General features: G+C 32.9%; 2 protein-coding genes across 2 annotated transcripts; both read right to left on the minus strand.

Annotated features, from left to right (window-relative positions):
- Positions 1 to 16,519: 16,519 nt before the first annotated feature.
- On the minus strand, positions 16,520 to 18,762 carry LOC100267317 (L-type lectin-domain containing receptor kinase V.9). The gene has a single exon (XM_002273312.4). The coding sequence runs from the start codon at positions 18,729 to 18,731 to the stop codon at positions 16,644 to 16,646; it is 2,088 nt and encodes a 695-aa protein (XP_002273348.1). The 5' UTR covers positions 18,732 to 18,762; the 3' UTR covers positions 16,520 to 16,643.
- A 2,772-nt stretch (positions 18,763 to 21,534) lies between these two features.
- Positions 21,535 to 22,760, minus strand: LOC100255220 (uncharacterized protein At5g39865). Its single transcript, XM_002276325.4, has one exon. It carries the CDS (start codon positions 22,499 to 22,501, stop codon positions 21,782 to 21,784), a length of 720 nt encoding a protein of 239 aa, XP_002276361.1. The 5' UTR covers positions 22,502 to 22,760; the 3' UTR covers positions 21,535 to 21,781.
- Between the last annotated feature and the right edge of the window lie 1,166 nt (positions 22,761 to 23,926).

Below are 23,926 nucleotides of genomic sequence, written 5' to 3' on the forward strand. Positions count from 1 at the left end.
TATAGCATAATCCCTTTTCGCGCTTCTCTCGTAACTCATTAGGGGTGAGGCGACGAATAGGTAAAGCAGGGGCCGGAGCTATGGGTGGTGTTTGCTTATGCCCGACCGTTGTCGGTGGTGAGGCCGAAGCGGGGGTGGCTGTCTGAAACGGGCCCGTCGGAACGGTCGTTACAGCATGTTGTCTAGTGGAACTCTCCGTGGACGTGTTGGCAGCATTGGAAGAGGACCACTTATGCCAAGGGCGAGCGCTCTACTTGATCTCCTCACAGCGAGTTTCATAGGCTCGAGCTAAGGCAAAAGCCTCCATCAACGTGGACGGCCGTGAGAAAAGTAGCTCACGACGAATATCCGATTTCAAGCCGGTAATGAAAAAACTAATCAACAACGGCTCAAAAATTCCCATGACTTTATTCATCAGGTCCTCGAAGGCCGATTGAAATTCCGCCACAATCGAAGTCTGAGTAAGCTTAGAGAGATTACCTTGATGGTCTTCATAGAGGGAAGCTCTGAAACGGTGCTTCAGACTGAGTAAAAATGCCTTCCACGAAGACAACAGATTATTGGCCTTCATCCATTGATACCAACCTGCTACCGGACCTTCCATATGGAAGGAGACAATCCGCAGCCGGAGCGGCTCAGGTATTCCATGAAAATAAAAAAATTCCTCAACGCGAAATACCCACCCGTGTGGATCGGTTCCGTTAAACTTCGGAATCTTCATTTTCATAAAACGTAAGGCAGTGGCTAACTCATTATCTCCAGCACCCATCTCAGTAACAGGCGGCGGGCCGGTGGAGGACCCAGAAGACCCGCAGACGATCCCGACGATCCATGAAACTGAGAACGGAACTCCTCCAGTCGCGAATCCACAGTAGACATATATTGTTGGAGTATTTGATGAAACGACATCGTTTGGCTCTCAAATTGAGCTTCAAATTGATCCTGCAAAGCCTTAACCGCTAAAAGCACATCCAAGTCCGCCATCAAAGGAGTCGATGAAAGCACCAATTGATACGTTCTTCCTGCAAAATGACCGGTTAGCACAAGGGCACTCTTCGAGCGAGTGTCAGCTCCAATATCTCCAGAACGAAGAAGGGAGAAAACAGAGAAAAGGTTGAGCAGAAAAAGGAAGAATAAGGAAAAGAGAGAAAGTTCAGATCTAAAATCTCATAGCCTCCATCATGCAGACCTCTCCCGAGAGTTTTATGCCTTCTCTTGGGAAAATCAAAACCAAAGCGACACAACCGTCTAACAGAATTGGTTACAACCAGAAATAGTAAATTGCAGGAAAAAAATAAAAAAATAAAAAAACAAACCAAAAGATAAAACCGGAGCTTCACGTCCCTTTCCTTACACGACGTAGTCGTTCATCCAAGTTGGTGGTTTTCTGGGCCTGCGTGGGCCTGAGTTGGACTGGGCCTTGGAATGCTTGGTGACTAGCTGAGTGGCAGCATTGGGCTCTTCCGTGGGAGGTACTTTAGGTGTATTGGGCTCTTCCACAACGGATGCTTCAGTTGTCTGTACATGTTGCTGTAAAGGGATGGCCACGAATGTATCATTCATTGTTAGATTTAGATCCTTGCTATCCCTCTGCATTTTTTTTCTTGTTGATATTTTGGATATTTGTTGTTTTGCTTGGGGTGGATTGTTGCTTGTTGAGATATAACCTTGAATTCATGTTTGTCATCATCCATCTTAATATGCTCTGTTTCTATTGTGATTGCGGAATGCTCGAGAAACCCCTCCAATATTTACACTTGATGTTGTTTTTCTCACCTAATGAGAAGATTCACTGATGATTCATGATGTGAAGCTTCCTTTGAGAACCTTACTATTTGTTTTCTGCTGTGCTCTGTTCCATGTTTTTTTCTTCTTTGTTTTAGCTACTCTTTGTCCTTGGACCGTGTTCAATGCATAGATGGTGGGAGAGGAGCAACTCTTGGTTTGAGGAAAGCTTCCTAGAAAAACGGGCAGAGAAAACTTTTCGGGGATGGTCCGAAATAGAGAAGAAAGAAGAAATGAGTTTTTCTGGCGCTTAAGAGGATTCCGAAAATTTTTCGAAGTTGGTTGGTGCTAGTGCTGACTGGTGCTGGCTGGTGTTGGCTGGTGTTGGCTGCTGGCTGCCGCCGCGGGGAGGTGGTGATCGTGCTGAAGCCAGGCGGGAAGGGAAGCTAGGAAGAAGATGAAGATTTGGTTTGGGCTTGAGATAAGGCACTAGGCCCAATTTTGTGTTGGTTTTGGCTTTGGGCTTGGGTTTGAATTCGGAGCCCAGACCCAAGCCTATGCTGAAGATGAAGCCCAAAGCCCCATTATTATTATTATTATTATTATGCTAGTTTGGGCTTGGGTTTGGGCTTATGGACTTGGGTTTATGATATTATCACTATTATCATTATTATTATTATTACTATTATTATTATTATTACCATAGACATTATTATTATTAATTCAATTTTCCAAATCTTATTATTATTATTGTTATTATTGTTATTGTGATTGTCATTATTGTCATTGAAAATCTATATTCTCGCAGTTTAATCTCCTAAAGTTCATCTCTTATTATTATTATTTCAAACTCTCAAAATCTTATTATTATTATTATTATTAATTCAAACTTTCAAAATCTTATTATTATTATTATTATTATTATTATTATTATTATTATTATTATTATTTCAAACTCTCAAAATCTTATTATTATTATTATTATTAATTCAAATTTTCAAAATCTTATTGTTATTATTATTAATTCAAACTTTCAAAACCTTATTATTATTATTATCATTAATTAGAACTCTCGAAATCTTATTATTATTATTATTATTATTATTAATTCAAACTTTCAAAATCTTATCATTATTATTATTAATTCAAACTTTCGAAATCTTATTATTATTATTATTATTAATTCATACTTTCAAAACCTTATTATTATTATTATTACTATTAATTCAAATTTTCGAAATCTTATTGTTATTATTATTATTATTATTATCATTAATTTAAACTTTCAAAATCTTATTATTACTATTATTACAAATTCAACTTTCAAAAGTCTATGGTCTCGCAGTTCAATTTCATAAAGTTCGTTTCTCATTTTCTTTAACAAATTTCAATTTAATTACCGGAGCTCTAATATTTTAAATTTAATTCCAAATACTCAAATTTTCAAATAAGCTCCAAAGAATCCAATTTTCACTCAAACAGTTTTAATTCTACTTCGGCTCTCAAATAAACCTTTTGTTTTTCTTGGTTCTACATAAGCATGAATGGAATTTGTGAGACTAATTCGTGCAAGATAGATCGAGCTTTGGTGGGAGCCCGACACATATGATTTTATGATCGATTGATTGATTGACTGATTTAATTGTCATGCGTGATTGATTTGTTCTGCTTTGTGATATGTATATATTCATCCCATATAGATTTACTAACCCCCCTCTTGATAGCGCATATTGGTTCGCCACCTAGGTATGTATTTTCTCGCATCATGGTCACTCCTTGTGCTTGTTTTAATTCTCATACGTGCATGATCGATTCGAGTATTCATTGTTTTTCTCATCAATTGTCACATCAGCTTCATTTTATTAGTAGAGACCCGACTTTAGGGACTTAGAGGGGTGCTATGGTCTTTACCGTACCTTCCCGATAAGTAACCTGACCCCCGAGCCCGATCCGGTTTTTCGTAAGATCACCTTTTCCAAAATAAGGAGTCGCACTTAGGGTTTTCTTTCTTATTTTGTTTACCCTTTTAAAAATAAAACAAAAATAAGTGGCGACTCCAAGTCATTTTCAAATAATCAATAAAAAATCAATTTTTCAAATAAAAATCGAGCTCACCATCGAGTGGAAAACGCATGAACCAAAATGCGGGGTCCACACATGGATACAAAGATTAAAAGAATAAAACAATATTCACAAAAATGATGACAAAATAAAACTACAATAATGTTCAAAACAAATGACAATAAAATTATACAAATTGATTTATTGAACTAATTAGAAAAAATGATATTTGAAAGAATTAGTTTTCCAAAAATTTCAAATTTATTAAGAACAATTTTGAATTAGTGATTTCAATTTATTTATTTACAAAAAAAAATTAATTTATTTTCGATTAATGATTTGACTCGATTTTATTTGTATTTAATTTTCAAAAAAAGTTATTTACACTTATTGTATCAAAAAAATTTATAACAAAATTTAAATTTGGTAACAAAATTAATTTTACTTACTTTTATCATAAAGGAATGAATTTTCACATTTTTATTTATAAAAGTATTTTGATTCATTTTCATTTAAAAAAAATGATTTATACAAATTATTAAAAAAAAAACACACAACTTTATTTGCAAAAGAATTTTTAATTAAAAATGAATTTTTGGGACAACTTTATTTACAAAACAATTTTTAGACAATTTTTATTAAATAAAGAAATTTTTGGATAATTATTATAAAAAACAATTTTTCAAATTCTATTAAATTTTTTTTTTTGGATTTTTCTAAAAGCATTTTTCTAAATTTTTTAACAAAAAAAACTTTCATTTATTAAGAAGAATATTTTAAAATTTTTATTTTACTAGATTATTCCTCTTATTTAACCAGAATTTTTTATTTGTTCAATATTCAATTCCGTGCACACTTAATAAATATATATAAACGAACTAATAAAAATAAAACCAAATATTTACTACATTGTTCCTCTTATTTAACCAAAATTTTTTATTTATTCAATATTCAATATTCAATTCTGTGCACACTTAATAAATATATATAAACGAACTAATAAAAATAAAACCAAATAAAAGTGAAAAATAACAAATGTAATCAAATAAACTTACAATAAGTTCAATGTTTTTCTACAACTTTTCGAGTCTCACTTTCTTCCAGGAAATCTTATACTCCACACGATCATAAATTCGTACTCAGTCAACAAAATTGTAAAATGGGTTTATGCAAAAACAAAAATAGTTCAAATATAAATATATAGGAATATACAAAATTCAAAACAAATATTCAAACTCAAATTCAAACTTCAAATTAGTTCAACAAATTAATTAATCAAAATGAGCTTAAATTAATAAATATAACCCAACAGAAATATTCATATCCCAATAGCCTTATTCCAAAATTTTCAAGCTAAAATACAAGCATAATTAGTCACACCCAAAATATTACAACACAAAATAAATTCAATTCCACTTAAATTTAATATCCCATTATCCAACCATAATTTAATAAACAAACTCAAATTCAAAACCAAAATTAAACCCAATTTATGCTAACCGAATTCACGATCAAAACCAAATCCAATTCAACCAATTCAATAAACAAATAACTAAATAAAATAAAATTACCTTTCGTTTGAAACCGTGCAATGGGTTTGGGTGTTGTGGGTTGTAGGGTAGAGAGAAACAAAGAAAAATGGAGAAAAGAGAGAGAGAGAGAGAGAGAGAGAGAGAAATGGTGGAGCGGTAGAAATGGGTTTTGGGTGGGGAAAATAGAAAAAGGAAGAGGAATGAAGAAGAAGAGGGGAACCAGATATTGGAAGGGGGGAAAGGGTGTCGTATGGGTGGATGGGTGGGGAAAATAGAAAAAGGAAGAGGAATGAAAAAATGGAAGAAAGAAAATGGGGGCGGTCGGTGTGTGCGTGTTGGGAGTTGTGGAGTGTGTGTGTTTGGGGAGAAGAAAAATGGAGAAAAGATTGGAAAAAAAAAAAAAAAAAAGAGGAGCTGGAGTCGGTGGTCTGAGAAGTGGGGGAGGAGAGAGAATGGGGAAGTGGGTGGAGTGGTATATCGAGATTTGAAAAATCTGTGGCATTTTCTTGTATTTTTGTGGCATTCATGATCAAGATGGATCTAAACCATTCAAGTGCCGTGTGCACAACTCCACCCAAATACCGGCCATTGAAGGCAACATCTTCCTCCACTTGACGGGAGAAGTCATAAACATCTAGGAAAAAAAAATCAATGATGTCAATTCATTTTCATACATTTCATTTTTCATTGACTCTCATGCCTTCATACTCAAATCTTATTACTCGGTCTTTAACTCATATATTATCCATCTAATTCATATATGATCGTATTATTTCATACATTAATTTAATTTTATATATTTATAATTTCGTTTAACAATTCAAATTTCATCGTAAATGTCACGGGTATAAATTCAAATTTTCATTATTATAAAGTTTTCATTTAAATTTTTTTCAGGTGTCCTTTCTTCGGAAGGGCAAGATCCTACTCCTACCCCAACCCAAAGAAGGTGGCAAATTTACACCTCAACTTTCTTTGAATCTTCTTCTCAACTATATCCTTTAAAAGAGTGGAACGTTTGTGTTCCTTATGAAAGGGGCTTGTTCCGTGGCAGTACTAAGCCTCTCAGGAGTCTTTTCTGATTTGGACGGACCAACCTTCACAGAAATTAAATGGTTGGGAGTTGGGAGTTGGGAATTGGGATGGACCTATTCTAAAGTCCAAGTCTCCAGGAGACTAGGACTTGGGTTGGGACTTCAGATTTTTATTTTTGAAGTGTTGGAGACTTTTAGCATGTAGGGTGGTTTGTTGGAGGTAGTTAATTTTTTCTTTTTCCTCTTCCATCTTTAGTAGGGAGAAGAAATATGTGTAGAAGGATGTCATTGAATTTATATTTGATAATTATGTTTTAAAATGAATTTTTTTCAATTTATAAGTATATATATTTTAAAATTTTAATTAAATAGCAATTTACTTTCAATAGGGGCGGAGCCAATACTGGCTCCGGGCGCACTGCCTCCCCTCAAATTTTATAAATAAAAAATTTCCTTTGCTAATATAGGAATTTTAGAAAGTTAAAAAAAAATAAATAGAAAAGCAAGTTTGCCCCTTCTAAAAAACTAATTTTATACTTGAAAAAAGAAAATAAATGGAATAAAAAAAATAGAGAATCATCAATATTAAATAGATTTTATAAAATATTTGTTTGTTTGTATTTTTAAATTTATTTAATGTTAATAAAATTAAATTTATTTAAATCCTAATATATACAAAATAAATGGAACAAAATGAATTTTTATAATTTTATATTTGATATTATATATATATATATATATATATATATATATATATATATATATATATATATATATATATATATATATATATATATATATATATTTTTGGTTATAGGCTATATTTTGTTTAATTTTGAAATTTTTTTAATGTTTATAGTCTATTTGATTGTCAGTTTTCTATTTTCAAATATAAAAAGTTGTTTTATCATTATTATTTGAAAACAATTTTTAAAAATAAAGTGAAATAGAAAACAATTTTTAGAAAATAAGTAGAATTTGTTTTTATCAGTTTTTAAAAACTAAAGGAAAATATGAGTCTATTTGACCATGTTTTCTGTAATTTGTTTTTAATAATTGTTTTTCATTCTTTTAACTTAAAAGTGGTTTTTAAAAATAAATTTTAGAAAACATAATCAGTCAGACTTTTAGGTTTAATCAAGTAGTTATTAATTCATAAATATGTACACAATTATTCAAATATATGTTACTTCATTGTTGATGAAATTTAATTTTGTTTCAATATTTGATATTTTATTAAACATATATTTTTATTGTTAGGTTATTTTTAGTTTAATTTAAAGATTTTTATACATGTTTAGATTTTAGGTTAAATAAAACATTTATTAATTTAGAGTTGATTACCTAAATTTTAATAATGACATTATAATTACATTATAGATAACTTTTAAATAAAAAATTTATCATTTTAAAAAATCCAAAAAAAAGTATTAGTTAAATTATTAATTTTTTCCAAAATTTCTCTAGCAAAATATTTCTAAAAATTTTGGTCAAATTTCTTACTAACTTAAAAAAAAAAAAAATTCACAAACACTATTTGAATTTTTTTGATAAACTTTTAATAAAATCTAAGACTCTTTTTTCAATGTTTTTAGTATTTTTGTTATTTAATTTTTCATATTATAAATTCCTCTTTTCTTTTATTGAATCATACCGATGTTACCATTTTTAAAATATGAAAATTTATTTATAATTATTATAATATTCAAATTTTTTATTCCCCTCACACCAAAATTTCTGGCTCTACAACTACTTTCAATATATCATATGATGAAAAATATAGGCAATGTTTGAGAATTGTTTTCAAGAATAGTTTTTTAGTTTGTATATATATATATATATATATGTGTGTGTGTGTAAATGTAAATAGTTCCCAAAATAAATTTTTGAGAAAAAATGGAAATTATATTTGCATCCACCAAATTGATATTTGTATCTATTCTATTTACACATCAACTTATGATTTTAAACATTTTGCAAAATAGGCTCACAAATTCCTTCATGCCCTCATACAAAAAAGGGTATAGGTACATAGCTAAATCATCTCAAAAAAACAATTCTATGGTAACCCTATTAAAGTGAGTGATGAACTAATTGTAAGGAGAATTCTTAGATGTTGATATTGTTGTCAACAATATTGACACAATTATGTTTATGTCTAGGATGTAATGGAATTTGTCGTTTAAATGTTTTTATATTATGCTCATAATAACCACATTTATCACAACATTATGTGCGTTTAACCTTTTCATCTGAACAAATTCTTTCATTTTTTTATCTTCTTACTAATTGCTGGCTTTTAGGTGGTAATACAACTCTATAACAAATGTATTTAGGAATTACCCAATCTTTGTTATTTCTAGTAGAATATATAGATTTTGAATATGAAGATATAAGTGAGTTCATATAGTATTGAGAGCACATAATATAACACGACTTCTTTCCGTATCTACATGTAGCAATCATATGTGTACATGAAATATGGTCAAGATCAAACATCCTACATGTGCATTAACGGGTCTACAAATTAACTTGATCACTTATCCCAATATATTTGACATTGAACTCCCAAAAGTTGATAGAGTCAACATCATAACTTGATAATTTATTAAACCTTAAGTACAACTTGAGGTTAACCCATGTGGTAAAGCTTAATTTTCATTGACAATGTTTGTTGTTGGCGTTTTAAAAACCATCTTTGAAGTAAGTTTCTCAACTCTTCGACCATTCTCATAACTGAAAGATCTCTTGCATCTTTTAATGCAACATTCATGCACTCAACAATCTTGTAGTTATGATATTATATTTGTTTCCATTATTATGTGACCGAGCCTATTGCTTAATTCCTACATCCGCTAAATAAATGGTTGCTCTAATTTTCCATGCATGTGATTTATTACTTATTATTATTTGACCTTGTCATATGGATAAAACTTTTCAACTTCTTTTGAATTAACTTTTCACTTTTTCACATTTTAAAACTTATTTTTTAATAACTAACAATGAATATTTTTTTTTACCAACAATGGTGAAATAAGGTTTTAAATTTCTAGGAAACAAAAAGAAATAAAATGATAATATAAAAAAAAAAAAGTTGGTTGCTTACATTTTTAACATCTTTCGTGACTAAAAATAAAGAGCAGATGAAACAATAGTGAGAATTTAGGCTTTTTCTTAGTTGGGACACAAAAAGAAGGAGCAAATAGATGATCAAATAAAAAAATAAAAAGCTAATCTACTATAAAACGGAGGGAAAGAGAAAATTATGTTGAAGGGAAAAAAAAAGGGTATTTTTTGTCCTAATTGGATAATTTTTTCTACTTTTTGAGGGATAAATTATTCTTTTAAATATGAGAGTTATTTTAATCCCTTTTAACCAAATAACCCAAATTTAAAACGGTTAGAAAAGGTATTGAGAAGTTGTTTTGAAAGCTTAAAGCTGTGTCAAAAATGGTCAATGGGCTTGTACCTCCAACTTTTCCACCTTAGAAAAGCCTTAGGATTCAGAGAACCTTATCTATGAATTAGGTGAAAAGGAATGCCTTTCCCCTCTAACCATTATTAAAGCTAGCGAAGCATAAGAAGAGTCCACGTTTTTCCCCCACAAGAAAGCTAAAAGTTAGCTCAAAAGCCTCATAAGTCTCCTAGGAAAACTTATTATCTATGAATGGCAGCATTTTTAAAAATAGTTTTTTTCAGCTTATTATCTATGAATGGAGGCTTAATGCAAAACTTTTCAAGAGTATTTTGTTATATTTTCAATTGATTCTCATAATACTTAACAAAAAAAAGCCTTAAAACATATCATATTTGTTCTTAAAAAATAACCATTTTTCAAAAAATTATTCTTAGTAAAAAGTTTGTCAAACACTTTTTTAAAATTGGAGTTAGGTTTTCTATTTTGACAAAAAAAATTATTTTCAAAAACTGTTTCCAACCACTAATTTAATTTAAAAACTTTAATTGTTAAATGATATACCAACTACATATATTGAAACCGTGCAATGGGTTTGGGTGTTGTGGGTTGTAGGGTAGAGAGAAACAAAGAAAAATGGAGAACAAAAAAAAAAGAGAGAGAAATGGTGGAGCGGTAGAAATGGATTTTGGTGGGGAAAATAGAAAAAGGAAGAGGAATGAAGAAGAAGAGGGGAACCAGATATTGGAAGGGGGGAAAGGGTGTCTTATGGGATGGGTGGGGAAAATAGAAAAAGGAAGAGGAATGAAAAAATGGAAGAAAGAAAATGGGGGCGGTCGGTGTGTGCGTGTTGGGAGTTGTGGAGTGTGTGTGTTTGGGGAGAAGAAAAATGGAGAAAAGATTGGAAAAAAAAAAAAAAAAAAAAAGAGGAGCTGGAGTCGGTGGTCTGAGAAGTGGGGGAGGAGAGAGAATGGGGAAGTGGGTGGAGTGGTATATCGAGATTTGAAAAATCTGTGGCATTTTCTTGTATTTTTGTGGCATTCATGATCAAGATGGATCTAAACCATTCAAGTGCCGTGTGCACAACTCCACCCAAATACCGGCCATTGAAGGCAACATCTTCCTCCACTTGACGGGAGAAGTCATAAACATCTAGGAAAAAAAAATCAATGATGTCAATTCATTTTCATACATTTCATTTTTCATCGACTCTCATGGCTTCATACTCAAATCTTATATATTATCCATCTAGTATTATTTCATACATTAATTTAATTTTATATATTTATAATTTCGTTTAACAATTCAATTTTTTCCTAAATGTCACGGGTATAAATTCAAATTTTCATTATTATAAAGTTTTCATTTAAATTTTTTTCAGGTGTCCTTTCTTCAGAAGGGCAAGATCCTACTCCTACCCCAACCCAAAGAAGGTGGCAAATTTACACCTCAACTCTCTTTGAATCTTCTTCTCAACTATATCCTTTTAAAGAGTGGAACGTTTGTGTTCCTTATTAAAGGGGCTTGTTCCGTGGCAGTCACCTAAGCCTCTCAGGAGTCTTTTCTGATTTGGACGGACCAACCTTCACAGAAATTAAATGGTTGGGAGTTGGGAATTGGGATGGACCTATTCTAAAGTCCAAGTCTCCAGGAGACTAGGACTTGGGTTGGGACTTCAGATTTTTATTTTTGAAGTGTTGGAGACTTTTAGCATGTAGGGTGGTTTGTTGGAGGTAGTTAATTTTTTCTTTTTCCTCTTCCATCTTTAGTAGGGAGAAGAAATATGTGTAGAAGGATGTCATTGAATTTATATTTGATAATTATGTTTTAAAATGCCTTTTTTCAATTTATAAGTATATATATTTTAAAATTTTAATTAAATAGCAATTTACTTTCAATAGGGGCGGAGCCAATACTGGCTCCGGGCGCACTGCCTCCCCTCAAATTTTATAAATAAAAAATTTCCTTTGCTAATATAGGAATTTTAGAAAGTTAAAAAAAAATAAAAATAGAAAAGCAAGTTTGCCCCTTCTAAAAAACTAATTTTATACTTGAAAAAAGAAAATAAATGGAATAAAAAAAATTAGAGAATCATCAATATTAAATAGATTTTATAAAATATTTGTTTGTTTGTATTTTTAATTTTATTTAATGTTAATAAAATTAAATTTATTTAAATCCTAATATATACAAAATAAATGGAACAAACTATATATATATGGTTATAGGCTATATTTTGTTTAATTTTGAAATTTTTTTAATGTTTATAGTCTATTTGATTGTCAGTTTTTTGTTTTCAAATATAAAAAGTTGTTTTTAAAAATTTCTAACATTGTTTTATCATTATTATTTGAAAAAAATTTTTAAAAACAAAATGAAATAGAAAAAAAATTTTAGAAAATAAATAGGATTTGTTTTCATCAATTTTTAAAAACTAAAGGAAAATATGAGTCTATTTGACCATGTTTTCTGTAATTTGTTTTTAATAATTGTTTTTCATTCTTTTAACTTAAAAGTGGTTTTTAAAAATAAATTTTAAAAAACATGATCAGTCAGACTTTTAGGTTTAATCAAGTAGTTGTTAATTCATGAATATGTACACAATTATTCAAATATATGTTACTTCATTGTTGATGAAATTTAATTTTGTTTCAATATTTGATATTTTATTAAACATATATTTTTATTGATAGGTTATTTTTAGTTTAATTTAAAGATTTTTATACATGTTTAGATTTTTAGGTTAAATAAAACATTTATTAATTTAGAGTTGATTACCTAAATTTTAATAATGACATTATAATTACATTATAGATAACTTTTAAATAAAAAATTTATCATTTTAAAAAATCCAAAAAGAAAGTATTAGTTAAATTATTAATTTTTTCCAAAATTTCTCTAGCAAAATATTTCTAAAAATTTTGGTCAAATTTCTTACTAACTTTAAAAAAAAAAAATTCACAAACACTATTTGAATTTTTTTGATAAACTTTTAATAAAATCTAAGACTCTTTTTTCAATGTTTTTAGTATTTTTGTTATTTAATTTTTCATATTATAAATTCCTCTTTTCTTTTATTGAATCATACCAATGTTACCATTTTTAAAATATGAAAATTTATTTATAATTATTATAATATTCAAATTTTTTATTCCCCTCACACCAAAATTTCTGGCTCTACAACTACTTTCAATATATCATATGATGAAAAATATAGGCAATGTTTGAGAAGAATAGTTTTTTAGTTTATCTATATATATATATATATATATATATATGTGTGTGTGTGTGTGTGTGTGTAAATGTAAATAGTTCCCAAAATAAATTTTTGAGAAAAAATGGAAATTATATTTGCATCCACCAAATTGATCTTTATATCCATTCTATTTACACATCAACTTATAATTTTAAACATTTTGCAAAATAGACTCACAAATTCCTTCATGCCCTCATACAAAAAAAGGTATAGGTACATAACTAAATCATCTCAAAAAAACAATTCTATGGTAACACTATTAAAGTGAGTGATGAACTAATTGTAAAGAGAATTCTTAGATGTTGATATTGTTGTCAACAATATTGACACAATTATGTTTATGTCTAGGATGTAATGAAATTGGTCGTTTGAATGTTTTTCTATTATGCTCATAATCATCACATTTATCACTACATTATGTGCGTTTAACCTTTTCATCCGAACAAATTCTTTCATTTTTTTATCTTCTTACTAGTTGCTGACTTTTAGGTGATAATACAACTCTATAAAAAAATGTATTTTTAGGAATTACCCAATCTTTGTTATTTCTAGTAGAATATATAGATTTTGAATATGAAGATATAAGTGAGTTCATATAGTATTGAGAGCACATAATATAGCACGACTTGTTTCCGTACCTACATGTAGCAATCGTATGTGTACATGAAATATGGTCAAGATCAAACATCCTACATGTGCATTAACGGGTCTGCAAATTAACTTTATCACTTATCCCAACATATTTGATATTGAACTCCCAAAAGTTGATAGAGTCAACATCATAACTTGATAATTTATTAAACCTTAAGTACAACTTCAAGTTAACCCATGTGGTAAAGCTTAATTTTCATTAACAATGCTTGTTGTTGGCGATTTGAAAACCATCTCTGAAGTAAGTTTCTCAACTCTTTGACCATTCTTATAACTGAAAGATCTCTTACATCTTTTAATACAACATTCATGCACTCAACAATTTTGTAGTTATGATATTTAAGAAAACAAAGGTTATGTTTAGTTAAGAAAAACACCCAAAAGGAGGGGAGGGGAGGGGAGGGGGGGGGGGGGGGTGAATTGGGTTTTTAAAATCTTTTCAATCACAACAAAATTAAACAAAAGATAAGCAAAGTAAAGAGATAGAGTTGAGAGAATTCAATCTCGGGTTTATAGTGGTTCGAAAATTCCTTGCCTACATCCACTCTCCTCAACCTCCTAACCGAGTGAGGGTTCCACTAACTTGAAGCTTCAACTAAGCTTCCAATCTTCTTACACTTGGATTCCGGCTCCAATGGGCTCTTACACAACCTCTTCAAGATTCAACCCTCTTGAAGGCTTTAACACTCGGATTGTTATAAGATATAATCACTCAACCTAGCTTAAAGATGACTCAAATACAAGACAAGGCTAGGATGATAAACAAGAGTGCACTAAAGGATATGTAAGTGGTGATTTAATGCACAATGAAGGAAATAATAGCTTTTTGATCAAGAACAGGTAGGTAGGCTTTGAATGCAATTGTTCTCTTGTCAATAAATGAAGTGGAACTCTCAATTTATAGGTTTCTAAGCTCGAGAGTCAAAATCAGCAAAAGGCAACCTCGTCCGATCGAGATAGGGGTCGACCGGTTCACTAGTCGTTGGAGCATTTAATTCATGACAGGTTACCATTGCCTCAATCAGACCTCGACCGGTAAATGAATCACCTCGACCGGGAAGAAAAGGCTACTGGGAGAAAGAGAAGGTTTTTTAACCTTCCTCGACCGGTCCTCGATCGGACGACCTCAACCGGTCGACCGGTTGATCCTTTTTAGCCCCGAAAAACCTATTTTTTGATTCATTTCTTTTCTAACACTTAGACAAGGTCTTTAGGTAAATTATTAAGCCAATTTTGAAACATTTAGCCTAAGGTAAATTAGTTAAAAACTCGGGTTTTAATGAAATCAACATTTTAAATAATAAACCGAGTTTTCTAAGATGCATGAAAACATATGAAAATCCTAAGTGCACTCATGCATTCATCTTACATTAGTTTCCTATGATCTCAAGTCTTCCAAGCATCTTGATCTTGTATCCATTTGGTCATTTGATGAATTTTCGAGTTTATACTTGTGATTCTTAAATATTAAACCAATTAGTTACTTAACCATAGTTTGTTATCATCAAAACCCGATTAAGAGAACCTTTGGGCTAACAATATTATATCTTTTGCCATTATTATGTAACCGAGCCTATTGCTTAATTCCTACATCCGCTAAATAAATCGATTTCTCTAATTTTCCATGCATGTGATTTATTACTTATTATTATTTGACCTTGTCATATGGATAAAACTTTTCAACTTCTTTTGAATTAACTTTTCACTTTTTCACATTTTAAAACTTATTTTTTCATAACTAACAATGAATTTTTTTTTACCAACAATGGTGACTAAAAAGAAATAAAATGATAATATAAAAAAAATATTGGCTGCTTACATTTTTAACATCTTTCGTGACTAAAAATAAAGAGTAGATGAAATAATAGTGAAAATTTAGGCTTTTTCTTCTGGACACAAAAAAAAAAAAGAGCAAATAGATGATCAAATAAAAAAATAAAAAGCTAATCTACTATAAAATGGAGGTAACGAGAAAATGATGTTGAAGGGAAAAAAATTGGGTATTTTTGTCCTAATTGGATAATTTTTTCTACTTTTTGAGGGATAAATTATTTTTTTAAATATGAGAGTTATTTTAATCCCTTTTAACCAAATAACCCAAATTTTAAACGGTTAGAAAAGGTATTGAGAAGTTGTTTTGAAAGCTTAAAGCTGTGTCAAAAATGGTCAATGGGCTTGTACCTCCAACTTTTCCACCTTAGAAAGCCTTAGGATTCAGAGAACCTTATCTATGAATTAGGTGAAAAGGAATGCCTCTCCCCTCTAACCATTATTAAAGCTAGCGAAGCATAAGAAGAGTCCACGTTTTTCCCCCACAAGAAAGCTAAAAGTTAGCTCAAAAGCCTCATAAGTCTCCTAGGAAAACTTATTATCTATGAATGACAGCATTTTTAAAAATAGTTTTTTTCAGCTTATTATCTATGAATGGAGGCTTAATGCAAAACTTTTCAAGAGTATTTTGTTATATTTTCAATTGATTCTCATAACACTTAACAAAAAAAAGCCTAAAAACATATCATATTTGTTCTTAAAAAAGAACCATTTTTCAAAAAATTATTCTTAGTAAAAAGTTTGTCAAACACTTTTTTAAAATTGGAGTTAGGTTTTCTATTTTGACAAAAAAAATTATTTTCAAAAACTGTTTCCAACCACTAATTTAATTTAAAAACTTTAATTGTTAAATGATATACCAACTACATATATTAAGTTGATTTTTTGCTAAAAACCCTAACACCAAACTTATCAGGCAACCGCTATTTTCTGAACTAATTTAATTTAAAAGCTTAAATTGTTAGATAATTAGCCATATGTATCAAGCCTACCCATGCTAAAAGCCCTAACAACATCAAACTCAAAACTTGATGCCAGAGGTCTTCATACTTCAACTTCAGCCTGATTACTCAACATACAGAGGCCACCATCCTCACAAAGAAAATGAAACTAAGCAGAACAACAAGCATACAATTAATCTACCGCCCAGATGCTAAGGATCCAACAGACATCACTCCATAGGATGATGGGTGTGAGTCAGTTTTGGAGTCCAATGAGCCCACAAAGAAACCTAAACTTGAAGCATCAACCTCGGGGAGTGGGTCGAAGCCACTGAGATATCTTGTAACCTGCTGCATATTAGGCCTAGCCTGTGGCTCTGGGTGAGAACAGAGGAGGCCAACCTTCAAAACCAATTCAATCTCCTCCTTCACATATGAATTCCCAAGCTTTGGATCTGCAGCTTCAAGTATATGACCCCTCTGATGACACTGTGTCACCCAATCTTGTAGAATCATCTGTTTCCCGGACGAGGCATTGGGGTCTAGAGGCCTCCTCCCACATGCCACTTCTAGTAGTACTGCCCCAAAGGCGAATACATCGGAGCTTGCGGTGGCCTTTCCAGTGAGGGAGAGCTCCGGTGCTATGTACCCCACTGTGCCCACCACATGGGTGGTGCTGGGGTTCTTCCCATGCTCATATAGTTTGGCCAGGCCGAAGTCTCCTAGCCGGGCATTCATATTTGAGTCAAGCAGGACATTGTTGGCCTTCACATCCCTATGGACAACTACCTGTTCCCATTCTTCATGTAAATATAGGAGGCCTGCAGCAATCTCCTTGAGGATCCTGAACCTCTGTCCCCAATCAAGGTTCTTGTCTTCTTGAAACAGGAAGGTGTCCAGGCTGCCATTGGACATATAATCATAAACAAGAAGGAGATCGCCTTTTCGCTTACACCAACCTTGGAGATGAACCAAGTGCCTGTGCCTCAGCTTGCCTAGGCTTGCAATCTCTGCAACAAACTCCTTCACTCCCTGCTTGGAATTGTGGGAAATTCTCTTTACAGCAACTTCTTCTCTAGTCTTTGGCAGCACCCCCTTGTAGACGGAACCGAACCCACCTTTGCCCAGAATCTGGCTCTCCTTGAAGCCCTTTGTGGCAATATAAAGGTCTTTGTATCTAAACCTATGGGGGAAGTCCAATTCCCAATCTTCCAGGACCTCAGCTAGCCTTGCCCTTCTTAGCATATACACAGAAATGGCGATTCCACACAGAAGCAACGCAAGGGTCACCATTGCTGACGCTGCTCCAATCTCAATCCCTCTTCTCCCAAGGCCTGGAGATGGGGTTCCATTTCTTGGGGGAGAAGGGATTTTAGAGAGATCAAGAGGGTCTGCTTCTGTACTACCCATCTTCAAACTCCACCCCAGAATGTAATGAGAGCTAGCAAGCTTCTCAGTGGCAGCTGAGAAGCCAACATACATGGACTCTTTAAAGATAGGGGATAAGTCCATGGCTAGAGACAAGAGGGGTTTGCTTGGTTTAGGAAGAGAAGCAGGGGAAATGGTGACATTGACGATTTTTTGAGCTCCATCATACTCGATCCAAGCTTGGATTGGATTCCCACTCTCCAAAACCACTTCATGAGAGGATTTGGAGGAGTGATCATAGTATGAAGCTGGCTTAGAAGCATTAGACCTAACAGTATTGATGTCTATACCAACATGGTTATCATCGATATCTCCATACATAACCAGGGATTGAACTGTATCAAACTCAACCGCAAACAAATGGTTGGAGAAGTTCCCCATGGTGACCTCATTAAAAAGACCAAAAAGATTACCAAGTCCACCATCTGAAAGGTTCTTGGTGGGAGAAACAGTGAAGACAAAACCATGCCCACCAGACCCACCAGCAAACCTGGGGACAATGGCAAAAACGAAGGTTGTGGCAAAGGAGGAAGCTGTGGTGGGGTGTTGGGAATCATGGCTGTTCTTGTTGAGAAAGTGAAATGGGGTGTTGTAGAAGGCATGGCCAGTGAGGTTGTGTGATGAGTTTGTAAGCCTGAGAGCCCCATTTGGCGTGATGAGGGAAGCCCCACCAAGGCTTAAGTTGGATGCAGAAGCTTTGAAGCCATTGAAGACGAAGCCATAATCAGACTGAGAGTAAGCTTGATTAAGGAGGAGCAGAGAGAAGAGGGGAAAGAGGAGAGTTTTTGCCATTTCAGATGGGTTTTTCTGAAGGGTAGAACCGTAGAAGACATATTTGTAGGCAAATGTGAGAGGCATACACGTCGTATTCAGTTTCCTGTGGAGTTGTGGACAAATGTCTATCTCTTCGTACCATATTCAAATCAGTAGACCCACTTCAATTTAATTTGCTTAGGTTGCTAGGGTTAAAGTGGCCGATTTACAAGGTAAAGCAAAATTTCTAGAAGAAAAAGATGTTCTTTGATTCAAAATTTTCAAATAACAGGCATTTGTGTTGATGGTGTGAAATTAGCCTTCAAGAATTTGTGCAGAGATGATGATCTGCATGCAGAATAATTTTGTGCAAGAGCAAAGATTTCACACCATCAATATTATGAATAGAATGTAATATAAATAGAATGTAATAAAATCTCATCTTATTTTAGAAAAAATATTATGAATACCTAACTGTGTGGTACCACACATTAGACATATAAAATAGAAATATTGTTGAAATAATAATTGGACAGGAAATTTTCAAATTTGGGAAAAACTAGGAATTATTATTTATTTAGGTTTTTTTTTATGTTAATTAAGAATTTTAGTCTAATATAAATAGAATGTAATAAAATATTATTTTTAACAAAAATATTATGAATACTAGATTATGTGTGGCACCACATTACTAGACATATAAAATAAAAATATTATTGAAATTATAATCCAACCTAAAATCAAATTAAAAAAACTTTAAAATTTTGAAAAAAAAATATTAAATTTATTTATTTATTTGGGTTTCTTATGTTAATTTGAAATTTTATTATAATATAAGTAATAAAATATTATGAATACCGAACCGTGATTCCAACAAATATATCTGCAATTTGTGAATGTGAAGGGACCGGTGAAATTAAGTGGAAGTGAGAAAGTAACCTTATTATCCGAACCTCTATTTCATGAATCCTAAGTGAACGCCTTTTATACTTTGCATGGGATGGCATATTCATTTGTCAAAATAGAATCATGATTATCCTCGAAAAAATTGAGTAGCGGCAACATTTGACACTAGCAATGGAAACATAATAATATCTTGCATGAAAATGGTATTATCAAATCAAAATCCATCCCACTGAAATTTAAATATCTGCTATTTAAAAAGAATAATAAATAAGACCATGATACAAAATAATAGAACTAAAGTGACATATAAGATATAGTAATGAGAATGAAATATAAAATAGTAAGACTTAATTAAACCCGTGACACTGCCTCATTTATCATGGTTTATCATGTTTTGCCAAAATATTTAACTTTTTCTATTCAGCTAAAAATAACCTATTGATATCATCCCATATAACTAAAGTGAATTTATTAATAACAAATTCATTTTAATTATGTTAGACGATGTCAATAAGTTACTTTTACCTTAATAAAAAAAACCAAATATTTATTTGACTTTTTCTATTCAACCAAAAAACAAATACCACCTTAATAACTCTCATCAATTATGCAAATTCTAAGTGGTTCTTATGGAGTTCACTTGTGAACGCAAAAGATTAGGGCATTGAGACCTCCAATTGACAATACTTACCCTCATAAATGATCCCTCATAGCGTTTTTCCTGATGCTGATGCTGATACTGTATTGTGAAGTGAGTTGTTTGCAAATTACAATAATTGATTTCTAATATGTGTCCCACCCACAAAGCAGAAAGCAATACCTGTTCTTGCTCTTAGTGTTTAGTTCAAATCTTTTCTTGAAAATTTAAATCCTTACAAAAAGGGATTCAAGCACCAGGATATCAAAATAAGCAACAGGAGAGGCTCCACTCATCTTATACAGGGTTGTTAAAAAGAGAGGAATAACACGAGTGATTTACTATTCAACATACATTATTATCCTATGAAAGTCATAAATGACAATGTATACAAAGTATGGACAATCAGAACTCCATAAATTCACTTCATCACCATGCTTTGCTGCTTAGAAATCAAAGGGCAGAGATAAATATTCTTTCACAGAAGTGAAATCATGTCAAATAGATTGAAAAGGTAACCATTATTAGTACTTGTTTACGATGCTCTGCATTTTTTTTCCATTCAAAACCTCAAGGTTGCTGCTCATCATCATGTATGATGAGAATAGAGATGGAAACTTCGCCTTCATTGCTCTTTTCCTTCCATCATCTAATCGTCGGCTTATGGAAAACAAATTCCCATTTCTCACTTCCCAATCAGCATCTTTAGGCCTATATTGTTATTGATGTCAAACGCCATTCCTCCATGGCATATATAGTTCGAAACCCATGCTTCCTTTGAGGTCACTTCTCCAAAGCAATCAATCACCTTCTCAAACTTTGCCCATTCACCCAAAATTAGATCAGAATAAAACAGATGGTTGCTTTCCCAACCACTTTTGCCCAGATAACCCTAAAAAAATTCCAAACAGAATAGGTAGTTCGCCCTTTTCCTAATCAAGGCATTCACTGACTTTAGATTTGGAAAACTTCACAAAAAGTGATCAGCATATATACTCATGCCACTCAATCCCAGAGAAAACGAACCATTCTTCCATTCCAAAATAATCTAACTGGTCTCTCCTGCACCCACAAGCTTTCTACAAGCCCTCATTCCCTCAGTCCCTCTAGCCAGATCAAAGACAATAATGCATGAAAATTCCAAAGGATGCAACCCCATTGGGGTAGATTTGAAACTGACCTTCAACGCAAACTTTCTAATCACTATAGCCTTATAAAAGTGTTCCCTCCTGCAAGAAAGCAAATGTAACCTTTGGTGGAAGAAACTGATCTTCATGGGTCTCCATTTTTCTTGTGGGTCCATTATGAAATGGGCATTTTGGTACAAGGGCAGTTGGCTTCAACATACACACAACTAAAAAAAAATTGAAATAAGACAATTTCTATAATTGCAGTTTAGAAAATATTTTGGCCTTTCACCATATTCATTTTCTGTGGCAATTGGCCTGTACCGAATAAATTTCACCCAATAATGAAATTTTAGAAATAAAAATTACAAGGGATTTGGAATTTTTTTTCCTTCTCCCTTCTTCTCTTGTCAAATACACTGCTAAACTAATAAAAAGAAAAGAAAAATAATTTTTTAGGTTTTTGGGGGTTATGATTTGGTGTATCAGAGGTGTACATACGAACAAGAAGGGCACCTGATCAGACCGTTCTCGTTGCACGCCGTGCAGATCCTGAAACCAGTCTTCTCACTATACACCTTACGGCTTCCATCGCAGTTCTCACAGAGCATGAACCTATACCCTCCGCACTCGTCGCATACGCCGGCAGCCACGGGGAACCCTCCGAGCAGCTTCTTCAGCTCGCCCGTCTCGTGCAACTGCCTGATCTCTTCCGCTCCGCCCACGTACCTGCCACCAATGAAAACCCTAGGCAAACTCAGCTTCTTCCTCCCCAAAATCCCCTTCAACTCGTCCAAAAACCCAGCGTCCATAGACAGATCTCGCTCATCGACCTTCACCCGAAACCCCCGCAAGATCGATCGCACGGTGCTGCAGTCCTCGAAGGTCTTGCGCACCACGCGTAGGCTCGTGAAGTAAACCACCACGCTCTGGTCGCCGCCGGTAAGAGACACACACGGCTGCGGCGGCGCAGGCTCCGGTTTCGGATTCGGTTCCGGGTTGGTTTGGGTTGAGGACCAGTTTCGCAGGACCGAGGTCACAACCCGAACCCGGTGGAAAATGGAGGGTCTCTTGAGATTGGAAGAACAGTGATTTTCCTCTTTACAGAGGCTTTGAATGTCTTTGAACGATGAACAAGTGAAGTTCTTATATGAAGCTGGTGCGGTTTGGACCCCACCCGACGAGCTCACCCACGATCGCCACATGAATGGAGAGCGAGGACAGAGAGAGAGAGACGGAGACAAAGAGAGATAGTCGCTGAGTATCGGATTTTATAGAAGAGAGGGGTGGGGGTGGGGGTGGGGGTGGGGGTGGGCGCGGGAGAGGAGAAGGTGGGCTGTTTGGTTACGGTTGTTAATGAAAGGGAGGTTGGGTTTTTCGAGCTGTGAAGGAAAGGTGTGACGCGTGAGATATGGAGTAAGGGAGTCAAGCTGTAATCCTCTGATTTTCTCTCGTATGTCTGCTTGGTTGGTGGGAAAATGGGTATTGTGGTATGTTTGTTATGTCGCTATGATTGTGATCTACACTGGGATCCACATTTGTTAGGAGAGATTGTCGTAATTAGGGGTGTATTTTTTTTTAGTAATGTTGAGTGGTTACGTTTTGTTAGCGAAACGGATTTGGTAATGTCATTACATATTGACATTATTATGAGGCGGCGCCCATATTATTAAAGTAAAAGCAAAGAATAATGGTTACAATTTTATTTTTTTTGAACTACTAATAAAAAAACCGTCTAAAAAGTAAAAACAGTTACTAACATATTTTCTTTGTTATATATTTATTTTTTCCTTTTTTGACTCATTTTTTGATGTCTATCTAACAACGGCACGTAAGAAAATTAATTAAGGAGGAGAAAAAGGGATTTTCCATGGAATTGAGAGGAGATGAGTTGGATGGAGGGCACGTGACATGAAGTGAGGAGTGGAATTAAAGGGGTACTTGAGATTGTGATCTGAAAAAGAAAGGGGGGCTTCAACTGCTAAGGATAATGCGGAGAGCAGCCTTTTAAGACGGGAGAGTGGAAGCATGTGGAGACACCTAAGGAATCATTATTCTATGAGAGATGCATGTGGATTGTGGAACAGTGAGTTGTGGAAGAGTGCGCAACAAGGGTGTCCTACACTCCTACCATATCTCCATTTATTTCCATTATGGTTGTAAGTGGGTGCAAGCGAGAATCGAATATCGATCGAAATTCAAACCAATACAGTTTAATCAAAATCCATAGATTATAATGGTGGATTTGATTTAAAAAAAAATTAAATTAATTTTTATGGGTTGAATTTTTAATTTAATTTTCTTAAAAATAGAGAGAAACTAATATTCTAAGAACCTATTTGGGAAATTACATTTGACATTTTTTTGGATAGAAAATATTTTTTTTTTAAACTTGTTTTAAAAGTAAAGTGATTATTAGGAAAGTATTTTAATTAATTTATTTATTTTAAGAAATAATTGTAGAAATATACATAACATTAAAAATAAAGTTTTATGAATAAAAATTATTTTTAAGATATATTTAAAAAGCATAAAAAAATCACTATTTCTAAACATATTTTTATTCTCAAAAACTATTTTTTGAGATTATTTTCAAATTAGTTCCCTAAGTCCTTAAGACTTCCATGGAT

The sequence above is a fragment of the Vitis vinifera genome, chromosome 13 (assembly GCF_030704535.1).
Source record: "Vitis vinifera cultivar Pinot Noir 40024 chromosome 13, ASM3070453v1".
Classification (NCBI taxonomy): domain Eukaryota; kingdom Viridiplantae; phylum Streptophyta; class Magnoliopsida; order Vitales; family Vitaceae; genus Vitis; species Vitis vinifera.